Source organism: Solenopsis invicta, chromosome 14, assembly GCF_016802725.1.
Source record: "Solenopsis invicta isolate M01_SB chromosome 14, UNIL_Sinv_3.0, whole genome shotgun sequence".
NCBI classification, from domain to species: Eukaryota; Metazoa; Arthropoda; class Insecta; order Hymenoptera; family Formicidae; genus Solenopsis; species Solenopsis invicta.
In genome coordinates, this window is record NC_052677.1 from 11339247 (window position 1) to 11359446 (window position 20200).

The 20200-nt window shown below is 29.9% G+C and overlaps 3 protein-coding genes and 1 long non-coding RNA gene across 5 annotated transcripts in view; 3 read left to right on the forward strand and 1 right to left on the reverse strand.

Annotated features, from left to right (window-relative positions):
• Positions 1 to 3350, forward strand: part of LOC105199233 (helicase domino) — a 31698-nt gene extending 28348 nt beyond the window's left edge. For both annotated transcript variants that reach the window (XM_026137971.2, XM_039457405.1), the window contains exon 34: positions 208 to 3350. In XM_026137971.2, the coding sequence (XP_025993756.1) occupies positions 208 to 612 (405 nt within the window). In that variant the 3' untranslated portion in view covers positions 613 to 3350. The remainder of the gene's footprint in view (positions 1 to 207) is intronic.
• LOC113004497 lies at positions 2043 to 6593 on the reverse strand. Its single transcript, XR_003269069.2, has 2 exons — positions 6445 to 6593; positions 2043 to 5941 (listed from the first exon to the last, which is right to left on the reverse strand). It is a non-coding gene; the product is annotated as an uncharacterized LOC113004497 (long non-coding RNA).
• LOC105199236 (cytochrome P450 6k1) lies at positions 5914 to 11813 on the forward strand. The gene is made up of 6 exons (XM_011166230.3): positions 5914 to 6040; positions 6452 to 7020; positions 7596 to 7820; positions 8142 to 8416; positions 8854 to 9034; positions 9666 to 11813. Exons 1-6 carry the CDS (start codon positions 5982 to 5984, stop codon positions 9827 to 9829), a joined length of 1473 nt encoding a protein of 490 aa, XP_011164532.2. The 5' UTR covers positions 5914 to 5981; the 3' UTR covers positions 9830 to 11813.
• On the forward strand, positions 11658 to 20126 carry LOC105199238. Its single transcript, XM_011166232.3, has 13 exons — positions 11658 to 12323; positions 12537 to 12775; positions 12915 to 13148; positions 13475 to 13755; positions 14148 to 14337; positions 14521 to 14676; positions 16019 to 16061; positions 16445 to 16897; positions 17108 to 17346; positions 17466 to 17699; positions 18025 to 18305; positions 19229 to 19418; positions 19804 to 20126. The coding sequence occupies exons 1-13, from the start codon at positions 11911 to 11913 to the stop codon at positions 19959 to 19961; spliced, it is 3111 nt and encodes a 1036-aa protein (XP_011164534.2). The 5' UTR covers positions 11658 to 11910; the 3' UTR covers positions 19962 to 20126.
• The last annotated feature ends 74 nt before the right edge of the window (positions 20127 to 20200 follow it).

Below are 20200 nucleotides of genomic sequence, written 5' to 3' on the forward strand. Positions count from 1 at the left end.
TACATCTTTGGGAATTTATCTTCTAATTATTTGCAGGTTATAATGTAATTATTATTAAAATCTTTAAAAAATTAAATATTTTTAAAACTAAATTATAACGAAAAATCTGAATAGTGTTTACAAAAAAGACGATAAAACGGAGTTAATGCACCATTAACGGACGCTTAACTATACAATTTAACGATTAATGCTACTTTATAATTACAGGGCTCCACGGGGCAATCGATGTCTCAGGCTAGCCAAGTGGTATTAGCTAAATCACCGCAATTGCAAACTCGTGTAATACCAGTCGCGTCCACAGCCTTGAAACAAACTATTCAAGTAGTGAGCAATTCTCAGCTACGGCAATCTACGCCTATTCAAGGAAAACCGGTTGCCAGTCCAGTGAGACGAAGTCCTGGTCCAGGTCCTAGTCCCGGTTCGGGTGCAAGCCCGGGTGCCGCAGCTTCCGGTTCCACGGTTGCTGCCGGTACCAGTCCTACCGCTTCCGCCTCAAATTTGGCCTCTCCGTCTGTCCTTGGTCAAGTTAGATTGCAAACCTTAACCCAGCAAGTGCAGCAACAGCAGACGCAGCAGCAGCAACAAACCCAACAGGATGCTCAACCGAAATAGTTTTGTGTCACGATTAAATGGCGATCGTTGAAATTGTATTGGGAAACTCGGACACTAAAGTGGTTTTACGTGTTAAACAGTGAAGAATCTTACAGGTATTTTGTAGATATCACAATGTTAAAATTTAGGATATTTTTCTTTAAAATATATAGAAAAAAATAATATGAAATATCAGTATCGTATGATTTGTAATTATTAATAACAAGAACATATTGATTAAAGCATTGATTTAAGTATTTTCGATTAACTATTCTGATAAGAAAAGAAATGTCAAATATCTTGAATCGATCTTTAACAAAATAAAAAGTATCAATTTATCAAGAATAAAATATTCCATTATTATGATTTGATTATTAATAAACAAAAAAGATTTTCTGTATGTACACATTTAGATATCTCAATTTCTAATTTTCCCAATTCAGTTTCAATTTAACATCATAAACACAATTTTAGGTTTTCTCTTTCAATGTTATAATCCTAGTAAGCGACAGTAAAGTTTGACATTACTATAGCATAACACGTTAAAGCATTCCAAGCTTTACTGCAAATAGCTGTAATTTTAATGGTATGATTTATATAACTTAATAAATGACGTTTATTTATAAATCGATTTTTTCAGGATGCTAATATCGCCATTTTATTTTTTACCACAAAGAATTAAGAATTATTTTGACAGTTATCTTGCTACGATATCGAAGCAATGAGAAAGTAAATACTAAAAGGTCTTTTTTGATTGGAAGCATACAAAATTACAGTGAAAAGAAATAAAAAATATTTTAAAAGATTATTTATCATTTCTTTAAAAAACATTAAGTTATTGTATTGTAAAATTTGTAGAACATATCGTTTCAAAACTATATTATAAACACGTTTGTAGGACTTTTAAATTTATAATAATAATTATCAAATCGAGATAATTAATTTAAATGTTTTCTGAAACATATTTATATTGTGAGAATAATAACAGAGGTTTTTCTTCTTTAAAAGTTAGTGTGATATATGACATTTGTTTAAGGGAGACATTGACTTCTGAGTGAATGTTGTATCTACGGCTGAACGTTTAAATAATCTTTAATTGTATAGGAAAATTTTTTCCGTAGGTGGATTATCTAATTTTGTATAGTTTCCTTGATTAACAAATTGTTAGTTGAGGTTTTGTTTATTTATAGGAAATTAAATTCATTGTGGTTATGCTCATTTCAATCATTGAAATTAAAATAACATCGTTCAACTAATTACAATATATTTGCTTTCTGTTCGTAAATGTTCCAGGCAGTTCGGATTAGCCGATTCTCCCCGCATTAAATATAAATATTACGATGTTAAATGTTAGAACCCGTTAAGATATTTTTTGCGAGAGAGTATCCCAATACGATGCTTGGCACACTGTACAGATGTATTTTTCCGCTTTCTTTCTTTCTTTTTTTTTCTTTTTTTTTATGAAGAAAGGAAACGGACTGTTAGCCTCAAGAAATACGCTTAACTCGTCGAAACTACATGAAATAACTAATCCAAATAACACAAATGTTCAGAAGACGTCTAAAAGATCGCCTGAGAGTAACAAAATAAATTTAGGATATCTCTTATACACTCTTACATCCTTAACAGAAGTGTAGAAAACTAAAACTCTTTTTTACAAGTGGTCCTAGAATTCGTGCATACAGAATGAAATCTTTAAAGAAATACTAAAACAGTTTTCAGCGAATAATTTATGCATAATTTAGAGTATTCATTAAATTGAAATTGTTCTTATTTAAAATATTGCTACTTGAACACATACGCTGCACTCAACAGAAAAGGCAATTTTACAACTGTTGTAAGATTCTTTAATACGATTGATCTTTTTTCTCAGTTTTTGTCTGATCTAAATGTATAAACCAATAATATTAAAGATTTACAACAGTTGCAAAGCTGCTTTTTTCTGCTGAATACAGCCATTGACAGAGGAAAAAAAATTATTTTTTCTGAGCTCTTCGGATCACACATTGCATGCGCGCAAATTTTAAAACGTCTGCATAATGATTAAAAGATGTTTTTTTTTAAGACATTTGTGAGATGTTATTGGACATCTTTAAAAAATGTCTATGAAGTTTGAATGCTTTTTAAAACATTTTTAAATCTTCTAAATTGGAGAAACATGGAGTGATTTTTCGTTTTAAGAGAGGCCTGAAAAGGCGATCTCTCGTGTCTTTATTTAGACGTCTTTTGAAAACTTATGAGATTGCATCTTCAGATGCGACTCTGTATTTATAGTTGACCATAGAATATAGTAAAGTTACTCCGAGAACGCGGCGTTTATACTAGTATTTCGAAGTTACATGCGTTACAATACAGGGTTTCTATTCCGTTTACATAAGACGAACCATTTATAAATGTAAACGTCTGATTGTCTCTCTGACGTTCAAGTCTTAAATCTTAAACATAATTAAGAAAGAGAAAAAAAACGCGTTTTGTTATACTTGCGTAAACGAAAGAGAGAAACTATGACAGACGTTCCTGATTGAACGGATTGAACGCTCACTCCGCGTATACTTAGTGTCGATTAAGAGAACGTCTTACGTATGTCAAACAAATTTGTAGAATTGATTTTGAATGCGTTATGTGAGAAGTGTATTGGTTTTTTTGATAACACTTTTGTTTTCTGCGGCACCCTCTGTATGTACGTATGTACGATATATATGTATATATGTATGTATAATTTGTGTATTATAAGTGCTAAAATAAATCTCTTAAAGTGACGAAGCTGACAAAAGTTTATTTTTCTCTTGTACAAAATTATTAATACCAAAATTCGTTAATAAACATATAAATTTATTAAATTTCAACAAATATGTTGAAATTTTGGATGTTATAGCATTCAAAACGTTACTTTAATGAATAATTAACAGTAAATTATGTTTTGAGTTTTAAAAAAGTTAAAAAAAATCTGATTAATACATTTACGTGGATGAGAAATATCCCGAAACATCTTTATACTACGATAAACGAAAAGCTGCGATTTAGAGCTGCTGAATCACTTTTCCAAGATGCTTACAACGACGTTAAGATTTAATCTTTCTTCTTATCTGGAAACGATCCTTTAATAATAGCGCTATGTATTTTAAAGATTACGGACATTTTGCGAATTGCTTATTTGACAAGAATAGTCGACTATTTGAAGAGATTCTTATTGGGGTGACAAACCTCTTACAAGAATTTAAAGACAAGCTTAACGTACAAGACAACTTTCTTTGGAGGTTTGTACAATTCCATACTAGTTCTCCATTTTCTTCTACTTTTTTTCTTTTTCTCTTTTGATTGAGCAAAATACTCATTATTATAAGAATTATATCTTGTGTTTTAGGAAGTAATCCAGGTACAATGGACATTCTAATATGGCCTTGATCCAAAGACGCAAAAGCTCTTACTCTATAAATAGCGTGCAAGTCTTGATAAGGAGCGATTTTTCCGTATTGTAAGCAAACAATAAAGTGTCCAATAACGTTATTTTTTAAATTTGTTAACTCTTCAAAGTTCTGAAGTTTTTGAAAACTTGATAACATTTTTCAAACTTCACTAATATTGTATTAATATTTTAACAAAAAAACATTAAATATAATTATCTTATTTATACGAAAGTAAAGTATTAATGTATTATTAATTTGTTTCCATAAATTGTAAGAATCTTAAAAACATTAATAATAATGTTAATGACAGATAATGTTAATCTAGATAATGTTAACTTTGTAACAAAAAATCTCATCACATTTTTCTAATTTATGTATTTGAATAAATATATGTGACACAAAATTACAGTTGGATTTGCAATAGACTTTTCATTTCTATTCAAAAATAATAATTATTTATTGATTACTCTGTTTCAGATGGAATGGATAGATGGATTAAAAGACCAATCATTTGTTCTAAAACATAAATGCTCATATGAAAAATTTGCAAAATTCGTAGATCATCAGTCTTTCTTTTGTTTCATTGAAGGAAATTGCGTAACACAGAAATAAGAAATCAGAAGTTCTTTATCTCACCCCGCGAAAAGATAATTCTGTGATAAATTGGATTTTTTTAATGTCTCTGAAATATTTACTATATTCAAGCTGTAATCACGATAGATTAAAATCTTAAGTAGTTCTGTAATTTCTAATAATACAAATTCTTATAATACGGAATTAATCTCTTGGCTGTTTTTACAACATTACATTTCGATTCTATTTCGACATCTAGCAGCGCCAAGTTTTTGTAATTTTAACATTTTTTATTTAGGTTTTGTATAGAAATTAAAAAAAGTACCACATGGGTTAGAATAGGAAAATTTTTCAATGAGGATACAAAGATTAGTACCATTTAGGTTTTGTAGAATTAAAGGTACCACCACTTGGGTTTTATTTAAAAAATAAAGATATTATCACTTACATTTTATTTGTTAAAAGTACTAGAGCAGTTGATATGAATATTTATGTTTCTCAACAATACATGATGCACACAAGACTACAGGACGGCATGCCTTTTTCTAGACGTTGTAAAGTCAACATTTAAAGGATGTCTGCAGACGTCTATGCAAAGTCGACTTGCAGTCAACTCTGAAAGCCTGACTTAGAAAAGTCGATTTACAGTCGACATATGGATGGTTGTGCTGTTAGAGTAGTTAAATATAATTCATTGCATTGTATATTGAATATGATACCAAAAGCAAATGGCCAATCCACAATTACAGATTCAAACAAATTGGTCGCACGTTTATTTCATTGTACATTAAATATGATATCAAAAGCAAATAACTAATCCACAATTACGGATTCAAATGAATAGGTCGCACGTTTTACTTTTATGTACATTGAATAAGATACAGAAAGCAAATAGTCAATCCGTAATTAATGATTCAAATGGATTACGGATAGAAAACGGATTCAAACAATCCAAAAACTTGATTTAATTTCGTTCCATTTAATAATCCTAAATATTTTTCAATTATTTCTCGTTTGCTGGAATCTCAAGATATAGACAGACATCTTTTAGAAATCTAAAAAACATCTTTTTGTTTATGTGGGAATATTTTTAATATGAAATGCACACACATTATATCATATCGAAGAATAAATCACGTCCAATTTAACGAGATTAAACTAACATTGTCGATTTCATTGATTATGTAGATAATTATTAACTGTACATTACATACCCATGTAGCTTTGGGAATTTCCTTTCCAAGTACTTTGCTTTTTCACAATTGATTGATTCTTTCTTCGGTGGATGTCCATTTATCTAGATAGAATGGAGTAGGCGAGCCATCGTTATCATTTATAAAGCCGGCGGAATATCCGCTTGAATCAGTCACCTGAAGAACACCAGAAGAAACGTGAGAAGAAAGAACAAACATGTTGACCAGTCTTACACTAATTGCTATAATAATAGTGCTTTTCTGGACATATGCCAGGTTAGTATAAGCGATTAGATAACATAATTCTTATCATAAAAATATATAAAAGGATCAATACAGAAAATTAGATAATACAATTCTTATCATAAAAATATATAAAAATACTTTTAACTTTACTAATGATCTTCGAGTATCAAACAGAAATTGATTGAGTGATCAAATTATTTTGAGAAACCTATTTATAAATATAATTTCTGTATTTGTAAATAGTTCTTTCTACAACATTAATTGCAAATTTCTAAAAATTATGACATAATAGAGCAATTTCAAAATTGGATTCGTATTCAGCATCCTAACAACTATAGAAAATAATTAGTTTTATTTTGGTGTTCAAAACAAGTCATTTTTGTTGAACTGTGCAATGATTACATTATAAGTATAAAATTTGAATATTGCTCTACCATTCAGTTACAAGGTGAGTTACTGGAAGAGACGCGGCGTCGAATCCCTCACTCCCAGTCTAATCTTCGGCAACTTCAAAGATGCTGTGCTCTTCCGTTCCGCACCAGGATGGCATATCGGTGACCTGCATAAGATGGCCCGCCCGGATGCACCCTTTGTTGGCTTTTATATCTTCCACAAGCCGTGCTTGCTGCTTCGCGATCCAGATGTCATCAAGTACTTCATGATCAGCGACTTTGAGAATTTCTCCGACCGCCACTTTGCCGGCTCCAATCAGAAGGACAGTATTGGCATGAAGAACCTGTTTGGTCTAAAGAACCCGGCTTGGAAATATTTGCGAACGAAGATCACACCTACTTTAACAAGGGGCAAATTGAAGCAGATGTTGCCATTGATGATGGAGGCCGCAGATCCTATGATGAAATACATAGAAGATCAAATGAGAAACGACAACGTGAAGGTTTTGGATGCTCAAGATCTCAATTACAAGTACACGACTGATCTGATCGCTTCAGTCGCTCTCGGTACAAAGATAGATTCCTTCTATTATCCGAATGAAAAGTTTTCGGCGGCAGGTATTTATTTACAACTTAATGTCACATATATTAAAAAATTGATAGCAAAAATGAAGCAACTCAAGTAGACACTAAAGTTAATATTGGTTGTCCAATACGCGTTAAAATAACAAACTATGATCGTATTATTGCTTATAATAATACAAAATATGTTCTATTGTAATTATATATTTATCTTAAAACCGAATATGCTCTCGCTTTCTCTCTGTAAAGAAATAATTCATAATATAAAATCGTTCTAACTTGAAATATTATAAAAAAAAGAATAAAAATAAAATATTCAAGATTCACAACATATCGTCAACTCGTATTTGGTTTCTTAAATTTTTTACATCTAAAAGTCTAATACAAGAAATCTTGATACAATTTAATCAAATAATTTAACTTTAACAAGTATAAAAAAAAATTATATTTTTCTAAAAAAATTTATTATAAACTATAATTTTACGAATTATAAATATATTTGATCTGCTTTTTGCTTCGAAATCTATAAAATAAGATTATTGATCTTTAATCAAACAGATTAAAGATTTTTAATGTCGATGAGCCATATGTAACTCAGATAAATTTTGCAGTTCAAGAGTTTTTTTATGGGTTCAAGAGGATGGTTGCCCTCGTGACAGTTTTCTTTATGCCTGAATTGGTGGAAGTGATCGGTACGAGAATGCTCTTCAACTCCGCTTTCGTGAGAAAAGTCTTCTGGGATGCAATGGAAAATCGCGAGAAAACCGGCGAAAAACGAGGCGATTTTATCGATTCGCTACTTCAGATAAAGAACGGCGAGCAGAATCCTATTTATAGTAAGTGACTTTGCATTTTGACATTATGAATGTTACTATCGCGGTTTAATTAGTTGAGAAAATTTGTGATCTTGTTCCGAACAAACCAGCTACATTATCAATTTGAAATTGATAACTGGATTTGCAGTTTCAACAATCTGTAAACAGATTTTTATTATCATTATTACGTTAATTTTTAATATGTTTTTACATAATATTTATCAATTTTACTCTAAAAACATTTTTTTTTTTTAATTACGTTGAAGTGTTTGCTTATTAAAATCAAATAGATAAAATGATAAATATCTAGACTAAATGATAAATATTAAATGCTTACTACAGAATTCGAGGGGGATAATTTGCTGTATCAGTCGGGTACTTTTTTCTCCGGCTTTGAATCGAGTTCCACATGCACATCCTTCACCCTCATGGAACTGGCGAAGCATCCAGAGTATCAGGAGTTAGCCAGGAAGGATATTAACAGGGCGATCGAAAAGCACGGCTGGACATATGAAGCATTCAAAGATATGAAATATCTCGAACAAGCTATACTCGAAGGTCTGAGGCTGCATCCACCAGTGTCTACCATCGACAGATACACTCGTCAGGACTATAAGGTCAATCTAAAATCAAAATAACGCTTTTAGAAAAATTTCTGACCTCATTTCAGAGCATTTAATTCAATCTAGAATATTTTCAAAATTCTCTTGATTTGGAACAGAGAAGCCAAATATTATAAATTCTTATAACATTCATTTAAGATAAAAAAAGCATTTCAAACTTTTAAACTCTTTATTTTTCATTTCTTTGAAGAATAATATATAATAATTTTTTTAAACCTGTACTTGTTTGAAACGATTGAATATTAAAATTTAATATAACACTTAATGATGAATTATTTAGTATTAAAATAGTTTTGTTCCTAACAAAATTTATCCGATCTCCAAAATATATTTAGTTTTAAAACCATTAATATATATACATTGCATATTTAAATTATATATTACATATTTCTAATAGTACACATTTAAAATATATATGTATAAAATTCTAGATTCCTAATACCGATGTTATTATCGAGAAAGGCACACCAATATATATCTCCTTATATGGACTTGGAGTGGACCCTAGATTTTGGGATGAACCGGAAGTATACAATCCCGACAGATTCGTTGATAGTAAACACGTTTCCGATGCCTACATGACGTTCGGAATTGGTCCTAGGATGTGCGTAGGTAAGCGATAGATAATCTGTTTTAGAAATTATATATATTATTTTCTAAGAATAAAACAAGAAAGTTAAAAGAATAAAAAGCTGATAGAAAAATTGAGATATCAAAAAGGGAATATGCAGTCAAAATCTTATCTAAATTGATCTCGGTTGATACCGATAAAACTGATATATCGAAATAAAATTTTACTCTCTGATAAGAGATTATGATTTGTCATTTTACATTAGATCGAAAAATAACTTCTTAAACGTACGAAATTATTATATAATCAATCCCAAACTTGATTGTATAATTAAATCCAATAAATGTTCAATAAATTATTACACAAAGAAAAATTATCACGGAGAAAAAAAACAAAAAACTACATATATTTCTACGTATTTATCGTAGTTGTGTCACATAATCATTTTATCTTAATTATCAATTATTTAAAAAATAAATTTCTTATTTATTATTTTTTGAAGTACTTCCCGAACAATACACGTCTAAAGACGTCATTTATATGCAATATCTGGGATTACTTTCACTTGAAACTGATAAACTTTTAATCTGATAAGGCACTAATAGAAAACACATTATTTCTTAATGATTTATTACTGTAATCAATTATGTTATTTATATAAATTGTTTGCAGGAATGAAAGTGGGCCAACTGCATGCTAAAGTTGTTTTAGCTTTGTTGCTAAAACATTACGAAGTTTGGCAAACCGAAGAGAACACGAGTTACCTGGACCCGCGTTCAACCTTCACGGCTGCGGGTAATGGAATTAATCTACACTTTAAGAAAATACCTGATTGACATAATGGCATAATATCTGGTAGAAAATAGACATGTCCATGGAAATACGCTAACACTAAATTCTTTATTAGACCGAATATTGACGGTCACGACTGATAAGAATCGTGATGACGAAATGACGAATTTCACAATCTGATTTGATTCAAAGAACTTCGTTTAAGATTTTAAATCAAAATATGACGTCAAGCATATATCTGATGACAATATATAAATATCGAGTTATATCATTTAGAGATAATTCTTCAAGATAAATTCTTGAAGAACTTGATATTTACATAAACCTATCCTTATATATAAATTAAATATGAAACTATTCGAAATGTGTTATCGCCGACCTCCTATGAACTTATTTTTATAGTCACCGAGAGATCACAACGAGAGATAAACAATATTTTTATTCATTTATTGAATTGATAATGCGATAATATCTAATTATACTAGTTTACAAATAGTTTTGTATAAAAATATATGAAGACTGCTTCTAGAATAATTTTCCATATTGAGCTTGAATCTGTTACTGGAATATTACCATCAGATCTAATTTTAAAATATAAGACATTTTTTTCAATATATAGTAAAATTTTATTAAAATCAGAAAAAAAATCAAAGATTTAATTTGTTTTCTATATGAAAAAAATGACGATTTGTATAAATGTTTTTTAATCAAGTTAATTATTTGAAAAAAAGATCTTACATCACACACAATATATTTCTCCACATTTTGAATATAAATAAAATTATATTCATGCAAAAGAGGACTCTGTAAAATTGAAACGTCGTCTCGTACATACTTATGCAAATCTAAAATCACTTAATTAAATTGACATCTATTTGTTTGCTTATTTATTTGGTCATATACAAACTGTTACTTTTTCATATAAAAATATAAATTTTTCCAAAAATATATTTCCTACAAATATGTTTACGTTTCATTATAGTATAATTATATTGTACTATAACTATATTTTTACTAATCCAAACTGTATAGAAATAGTTTGGATTAGTCTTACAATCTTTTATACACATTTTTATGTTATAATGTGAAGAAAAATATTAGCTCTATGTGATATTTTTTAAAGAAATAATGCATTACAATTTCAGTATCATTTAAATTACTAATTTGATATATCTTCAAAATTTGACTTGATTTTTCTGGCAACAGATGAGAACTCAGTTCCAAAATATACGTTAAAAACAATTGTTTTCTTTTTCTTGCACAAAAATTAATGTAAAAATTGTAAATTATCGTTATTGTTATGATCTATTCGTTATTTGTTTATTGAAAGTGATTATTATAATAATTTAAACATTTTTTAATCTTGAAATTGATAGTAATAATACTTCGTGATGTATCTATAGTGTCTATATATAATATATGTAAAACGTCAATATATATAATAAAGCAATTACGTTCCTCATAAAACAATACAAATTTCTCAATTTTACTTCTTTGATTTTATTTTTCTTTTATTTTGTTATTTACGAAAAACAAACCAAAGAATATCATGAATAAATAGGAAAGAAGAATAAAGAAATAAACACATTATCGAGTACTAATATATGCGTAATTCACGATTAATAACTTTCTAATCACAACTCAAGTTTTTAAATCAAATTTCAAACTTCCATATATAGAAAATTATTGTTCGAAAAAAATGCACTGTTTTTATTTATTATTTCTTTTTACTGTTGTATTTTCTGGTTTAGTATGTTAAAACACAATAATTCTCTTTATTGATAAGTGACACTTCTGTTGATTTTTATGGCACCTAGTATATGAGAAAATAACATCTTGATTGATAAATGACTCGGCAAATTTCAGCTTTGATACTACAGTTATACTGCCAACTTTCCGTATTATCCGCAGTCGTACGCAACATCTGGATTAGTCTGCATGTAGCTTTCACAAAATTTACACACAATTTTTTACTGAAGTTTATACATAATTTGCACATACTTTAACACAATCTTATACAATTTAGATGCAGCTTCTTGCGCAAAAAATTTTTGTACAAAATTTGTAAAATTTCATAATTTAATCTGAGTATTATACAGAGAAATTTCGTGCGGTTCTCGCAAAAATGGCGGTGTTAACCGAAAGTGCCTTTTTGGATACGCTCGTGATATTTTCGTCTCTGTTCGCGACCCTTTATATATGGATGAAATGGAAACACACCTATTGGCAGAGACGTGGTGTGCCTACGTTGCCTGCACATTGGTTCTTCGGTCACTTCAAAGATGCCTGCTTGCAGCGCAAGCCAGCGGGAAAGGTTCTCGGTGATCTGTATCAGCAAGCTAAGGATAAAGATGTCCTAGGGATCTATATCTTACACAAGCCATTTCTGATTCTAAAGAATCCGGAATTGATAAAGCAGATAATGATCCGAGACTTTAATGTGTTTCCGAATCATCACTTCAGGGGGGCAACCACTTCCGACACGGTTGGCAAATGGACTCTGTTCACTATACACAATCCTGAATGGAAGTACCTAAGGTAAATAAATATTATGTAAGTCATAAAAGATCATTTGAAAGATATACTGATAAGTCATCTTGTAAACTCTTTCTAAAGTCAGTTTTATAAATATTCTATTAAAATGTTATCAAAACGAAAAAAAAAAAAAAAAACGATAAAGAATATATATCTAAACATATTATTATCTTATAAGAAAACATTGCAATTACTAAAAGTTTGCTTCTCGTTCAGGATGAAAATGTCACCAGTATTCACGAGCGGCAAATTGAAAAGTCTTTTCCTGTTGATGCAAGAATCCGGGGAAAAGATGAGAGATCACTTGCACGATCTGGCTGAAGACAAATTCAAAACCGTGCCGATAACTGTAAAGGATATATTCTATAAATACACTACTGATGTGATATCCTCCGTGGCGTTTGGGATTCGGTTGAATTGTTTCGACACACCGTCGCCAGAATTTTATGAGAACTGTAAATAAAATTAAAAATATATAAATTTAACTAAAGCATAAATTTAAAAATGTTACAAGGTATATTTCGCTCTTTTTTGTTTACATTGAAAAGATTACAATTTTTTACGTATATTCTTTTTATTTGCTTATTTATGTAGCACGTAAGGCTGTCCTGGCCACTTTTCTAAGGACTGTCCAGTTCTTCTTTCTATTCTTCTTGCCAAATATCGGACAGCATCTAGGCGGTTCGATACTTGGCAAGTACACGAATTACTTCCGCAAAGTGTTCTGGGACTCTATGGATAATAGAAGTATCACGAAGACAAAACGGGGAGATCTAATTGATTCTCTTTTGCAAATAAAAAACGAGAAACCAGATAATTCTAATATTAGTGAGTATTTAATTGATACGTAGATATCTAATACTTGGCGTTTAATGAAAGCTGAATCTTAAAGCAAAATAGCATTTTGTACTAAGAGAAAATTAAGCGAATGTATTTAAGACTATCTCACATTTTAATGATCTCATTATAATTAAGTGAATCATCAATTGCCACTGACATTTGTTACATGTAATAGTTCGTATAAAATTTATGTAATGTATTTTTAACGTAAAAATATCATTTATTTCATATTATTTTTATCACTCTGGCTAAATGGCATTCCATTGGACGTACCAAAAAAATGATGTACTTACTTTCATTACTAATTTCTTCAGAATATGAGGGAGACGTTCTTTTCGCACAAGCGGCAATCTTCTTCGTGGCCGGTCGCGAAACCAGCATCACTACTATGACCTGTGCTCTTTTTGAGTTAGCCAAGCAACCGGAAATGCAGAAACATCTGAGGGAGGAGATTCTTAAAGCAATTGAGGATGCGAATGGTGTAACGTACGAAGCGGTCCAAAATATGAAGTATCTGCATCAAGTGATAAATGAAACATTGAGGCTTCATCCGCCCGCACCAATCATCGATAGGGTTCCTGTCAGCAATTACACAGTAAGATACTGTATATTATATATATTATAAAGATCTCGTCATCCTTAAAATAAAAAAAGATGTTTCAATAATAATTTTTTAAATAAATTGAATATGATAGATAAATACATGAATAACACAAGAAATATTTTAAGTAGTGCCCCTTCTCCATTAAAACGAATTTTGGTGCTTAACAATATTTGTATATCAGTTATTAAATATGTACATTTTTCAGTTCTATAAATCCGAATTTAAAACAATTGAAAATTAAAGTTGGAAATAATATCTTGAAAAAATTTGATTGAAAAATTTAAGTTTAATAAATTTTTTAACCAAATAGAAATCTAATAAAAAATAGCTCATATAATATCAAATTATAAATTATAAATTATAATTACAAAAGTATATTGCAGTTCCCCGGCACGAAGATAACTATCGAAAAAGACACACCAGTATATGTCGTGCTACACGGTCTTCAATCTGATCCAACTCACTGGAAGGATCCTACGCGTTTCGATCCTGAACGATTCAGTGACGAGAAGAAAAATGAGATTGCATCCTGTACCTTCATGCCTTTCGGAGAGGGTCCGCGGAATTGCATAGGTTAGTGAATCGAATCCATTCATATAGACGAATTTAAAGTGAATCGATAAAAACAGAATTTGCTGGAAGAAGAGACATTTAAATTATCATTCTTCCGGATGTCTCTGCATGAAGAAGAAAACGTCGTTTGAATCTTCATACGACGTCAAATTGTTGCTCGTGTTAATTTCATTTGATCATTAGGTATGCGGCTGGGAACTTTGCAAACTGCTGTGGGATTGATAGCGGTCCTAAGAGATTACGAGGTTTCGTTGAATCCCTCATGGAAGACTCCCATCGATCCTCGAAATGTATTCACCTCGCCACCACCAAAATTCCTGCTGAACTTCAAGAAAATATAATATATTAGCGGTACGCAGCAATAAATATATCACTATTACAATTTTATGTTTTTATCATTTTAGGATGTGGAAATATTTTGACTAATATAAATCTTCTAATAAGACAGCTCTTTTTAGAAGTATAATCAATTGTGAACATAGTTCCTATGTACAAATGTTTTCTGTACATTTTATTATAATTATATTAATATTAATAATATTATATAAATATAATTTTTTAGCTTTATCAAATATTAAACACTACAGGCACTACAAGACTGTACTTTCGAGAAACAAAAATTTCGAAATGTTTTTTATAAAACAATTGTATAAAATTGTAATAAAAGTAACAGACGAATAAATAAATTTATCGATCAATTAATTTTCTGTAAAAGAGTTTTAATTAACGCCATAACTTGCTACTTCAGTATCATTAATTATGCATATTCCTTTAAATTCTTTTGAAATAGTTAAGATGTTACATACAATTAATATTAAAATCCGATATGAATACAATTAAAGACAAGAAAGACACACGTTTACAAAACAAAATCTTAGTGTTGAATTAATTTTATGATTTTACATATAATTTTCAAACTGTGTGTCATTACTTTCTGTTTCAAACACAGCTCTTAAATTAAATCAGAAAGTAATATCACAGAAATCTATTGATGAATGATGTTGCATAATTTAAAAGTGGAAATACTACAGCAGGAATGAAAATATAGTACATTAAGTCAATATAAGCGCATAAAATTTTTTATTCCGAACTAATGACTTAATAAATTCAAGTCATGCATATAATGATCATGTAGTTAATCATGGCAATGTGCACTTCCAGCAAACAAAAACCTGGGCAACAAAATAAAAATTAATATGCACGTAATTCACAGTGGACAACTAGAAGTTCCAGCTAGAGATTCGTGGCCAAACTTCAAGTAAATTTTAAATTTGTTAGTTTTATTGATTAAAAAACGACTTACACATTATACGATTTACATTACATATTTATGAAACATCAATACATATTAACATACTGCATACTACATTAATATTGCTTGTATAGATGCATAAATCTTCAAGCACACTAATCTTTCATACTTAAATTCATATTTAAATTTCATATTTCATATTATAATTTTAAAAATTCAACGTTTTATTTTTGTGAAATCCGTATAATCCTCAATACTCTCGAAATTTCATAAACTAATAAAGTCTATTTGTCTTCATGTTGCTAACTCAGTTTGCATATAAAATTTCGATATCAGCAAATTGACATTTTCACAACTCGCATAATCCATTAAAATGCATATATGCTAAATCATGCTTGGTTATCTGAATATTTTTCTTATTATCCGCAGTTGCACGCCGCATCTGGAGTAGTCGGCACGCGGCTTTCATAAAGTATGCAACAAGTTTTTTTACAAATAGGACGCGTCTTGTTTAACATTTGATGTGCATTATGAATTACTTAATTATCTTTATTGTTCATTGAATATTAAATAAAGATAAGTAATCCCGACAAACACAAAATTCATTATACAAATATTAGTCATAATTTCCCACTCAATAATATAAATGTTATGTAACAAGTGTGTTGCATAAGTTATATTGTTGAGTAGAAAATTACAACTAACATTTGTATAATTGTAACTTGGTGTTAGTTGGGATGCATCATGCGTGAAATAAAACAAAACCATTATTTGCACGTGGTTACAGTTTTTTCCGCAGATAATTTTTGTATAAAATTCGCAAAGTTTCTTAATTTAATCCGAGTTTTATATTAGAGGAGTTTTGCAGAAAATTTTGTGTGGTTTGCGCAAAATGGCGATGATAACTGAATATGTCTTTTTGGATACACTTTTGATATTTTTGTCGCTATTTGCAACCCTTTACCTATGGATGAAATGGAAACATACCTACTGGCAGAGACGTGGCATATCTACGTTGCCTGCAGCACATTGGTTCTTCGGTCACTTTAAGGATGCGATTCTGATGCGTAAATCGGCAGCAGTGGTTTTTGGTGAAATGTATCAGCAAGCTACGGATAAAGATGCCGTGGGGATCTACATCCTACACAAGCCATTCTTGATTCTAAAGAATCCGGAACTGATAAAGCAGATAATGATCCGGGACTTTAATGTTTTTCCAAATCATCATTTCAGGGCAAGAAACAACTCCGACAAGGTCGGCAAATGGACTTTGTTCACCGTACTTAATCCTGAATGGAAGCATCTGAGGTAAATATGTTACATAAGTCATAATGATAATAAAAGATAATTTAAAAGATATATTGTCAAGTCACCATGTAAACTTTTTCATTTTGCAAATATTTTGTCGAATATTATTTTATAAAAAAAAAGAGAAAAATGATAAAGAATTTAAACATACGTACTATAATCCAATCATCAGAAGACGTTGTTATTACCAAGAAGTTGCTTTTCGTTCAGGATGAAAATGTCACCGGTATTCACAAGTGGCAAATTGAAAAATCTTTTCCTGCTGATGCAAGAATCCGGAGAAAATATGAGAAATCATTTGCACGATCTGATTGGAGACAAATCCAAAACCGTGCCGATACCTATAAAGGATATATTCTATAAATACACTACCGATGTGATATCCTCCATGGCGTTTGGGATTCAAATAAATTGCTTCGACACCCCGCCGTCAGAATTTTATAAGAACTGTAAATAAAATTTAAAATACATAAAAGTATAAATATAAAAAATCTTATAAGGCACATTTCACTATTCTTCGTTGAACTTTTTGTAACGTATAGTTTTTTAATTAACCCTTTTTATACAGCATGTAAAGCTGTCCAGATGACCTTATCAAGGTCTTTACAGACCTTCTTTTTATTCTTCTTGCCAAATATTGGAAAGCATCTAGGCGGTGCATTGCTTGGCAACTACACGGATTACTTCCGCAAAGTCTTTTGGAACTCTATGGACAATAGAAGCATCACGAAAACAAAACGGGGAGATCTAATCGATTCTCTTTTGCAATTAAAAAACGAGAAGCCAGATAATACTAATATTAGTGAGTATTTAATTAATATGTGGATGAATATTTGACGTTTAATAAGGGCTGAATCTTAAATCAAGGTATATTATTGTACTAAGATAAAATTAAACAAATGTATTGACTATCTCAAACTTTTTGTAATTTCATAATTAAATCAATTGCAAATTAACTTTTTTTAGATGTGATAAAATTTATCAATTTGTAATAAAATGTAGATAATGCGCTTTAACGTAAAAATGTCTAAATCTCTCTCATTTATTTCAAGTTTTTTTATCACTCTGCCTAAATGGCATTCCAATATTGGCAAAAAATAATCTATTTTTATTATTAATTTCTTTAGAATACGAGGGAGACGTTCTTTTCGCACAAGCGGCAATCTTCTTCGTGGCTGGTCGCGAAACTACTATAGCGACTATGACTTGTGCTCTCTTCGAGTTGGCCAAGCAACCAGAAATGCAGAAACGCTTGAGAGAGGAGATCCTTAAAGAAATTCAGGATGCGAATGGTGTAATGTACGAAGCTATCCAAAATATGAAGTATCTGCATCAAGTAATAAATGAAACACTAAGGATTTATCCACCCACGCCAGTTCTCGATAGAACTCCTATCAGAGATTACACAGTGAGATACTATATATTACGCACATTACAAAGATCTCGTCTTGAAATAAAACAAAAACTTTTTAATAATAAATTTTTTAATAAGTTGAATATGTTAAACAAATATATGAATAAAACAAAAATTAAGGAGTGCCACACTTACAGAAAAAATTTCTGAATTCTGCTATTACTCTTCTATGTAAAATATAGGAACAGTCATAATTATTGCTAAAAAAAAGTTTTATTCTTAAATCTAGAATAAAATAATATTAGTGCTGTCACATCAATTTGCTTATTGTTAGAGATTTAGATTAGACAATAGAATTTTGTTGTGAATCTTATAATATTCTTGATTTAACAATAGATTAATGTAAGAAAAATTTGAAGAATTTCCTTTTTGATAAAGTATTGAAAGCCCACAAGAAAACTACTCGCTTTATAAATTTGTCTCAAAAGTCAATTATAACTTATAACATCAAACAAATTATTCTAAATGTAAAAATATATAAGTTAAAATTTATGTGTTACTCTTATCTCAAAATTATAAATTTTATTTAATTCGATGGAGGAGAATAAGAATTATAAATCTCATCTTAATATTACTTTATTTTTATATTACAAAAGATTGCAATAAGATTAAATACTTCACAAATATTTTTTCTCTTGTTATTAGAAATCTTTTCTGAGGTGACAGTTTTCAGTTGAAATGGATCTTCGTACTTAATAATATTTGTATATAATCATTAAATACATTTTTTTAAATCTATAAATGTATTGATATTTGTCGGATTTAAAAGTAATCGTAAACTGAAACTAGAAATATCTCAAGTTAATTTCATTGTAAAATTTAAATATATTATAGTTTTTTAACCAATTATAAATCTAATCGAAAATAACCCATATCAGTATCAAATTATAAATTATAATTACGAAAGTATATTGCAGTTCCCCGGCATGAAGATAACTGTTGAAAAGGAGACACCGGTATATGTCGCATTACACGGTATTCATTCTGACCCAACTTACTGGAAGGATCCTATGCGTTTCGATCCTGAACGTTTTAGTGACGAGAGGAAGAATGAGATTGTTTCCTGTACATTCCTGCCTTTCGGAGAGGGTCCGCGGAATTGCATAGGTAGGTTGGTGAATTAAAACCACCATTTATGTAGACGTATTTAAAATGAAATGATAAAAACAACTTTGCTGAAAAAAACAACATTTATCATTCTTGGACATTTATTATGCGACTACTCTCACGATAAAATTTACTTTTCTATTTGTGGCTTCCGAGCAGCAATAAAAGCAATTAATGTAATATACTAATTTAATTCTTTCCAAGTACCATAAACCTCGTTCAAGATTTTGGTACTTAAAAAAGTACATTAATATTAAAAAGTTTACAAGTAAATAATTTTAGTGATACCTTCTGGTACAAATATAAAAGAAAAGATTTAAATCCGACTAATAATCGGTAAATACTTCCTCAATCTTCTCCGACTCAAATTCCACTTGATCGTTAGGTATGCGGCTGGGAACTTTGCAAACCGCCATGGGATTATTAACAATTTTACGGGATTACGAGGTTGCGTTAAATCCCTCATGGAAGAACCCCGTCGATCATCGAAGTGTATTCAACCAGCCACCAACAGGATTCCTGTTTAATTTCAAGAAAATATAATGTATTAGTAATACGCAGTTTTAGATATGTCATTATAACTTTTAACATTATGATTTTATCATTTTAAAATGTGCATAAAAAATATTTCAATTGATAAATATATAACTATAGGAGAATAAGCCATAATATATGTTAATGGATGACTCTCCTATAGTGAAAGTGTAATTGTTGCGATTATTAACAAAATTCCTGTATACAATTGTTTTCTATAAAATTTATTATAATTATATTAATATTAA

Coding starts and splice junctions, on each gene's coding strand:
- LOC105199236 (XM_011166230.3), top strand. CDS start 5,982: ATGTTGACCAGTCTTACACTAATTGCTATAATAATAGTGCTTTTCTGG. Junction 7,021..7,595: donor TGAAAAGTTTTCGGCGGCAG/GTATTTATTTAC, acceptor TAAATTTTGCAG/TTCAAGAGTTTTTTTATGGG. Junction 9,035..9,665: donor TGGTCCTAGGATGTGCGTAG/GTAAGCGATAGA, acceptor AATTGTTTGCAG/GAATGAAAGTGGGCCAACTG.
- LOC105199238 (XM_011166232.3), top strand. CDS start 11,911: ATGGCGGTGTTAACCGAAAGTGCCTTTTTGGATACGCTCGTGATATTT. Junction 12,776..12,914: donor GCCAGAATTTTATGAGAACT/GTAAATAAAATT, acceptor TTATTTATGTAG/CACGTAAGGCTGTCCTGGCC. Junction 17,700..18,024: donor GCCAGATAATACTAATATTA/GTGAGTATTTAA, acceptor TAATTTCTTTAG/AATACGAGGGAGACGTTCTT.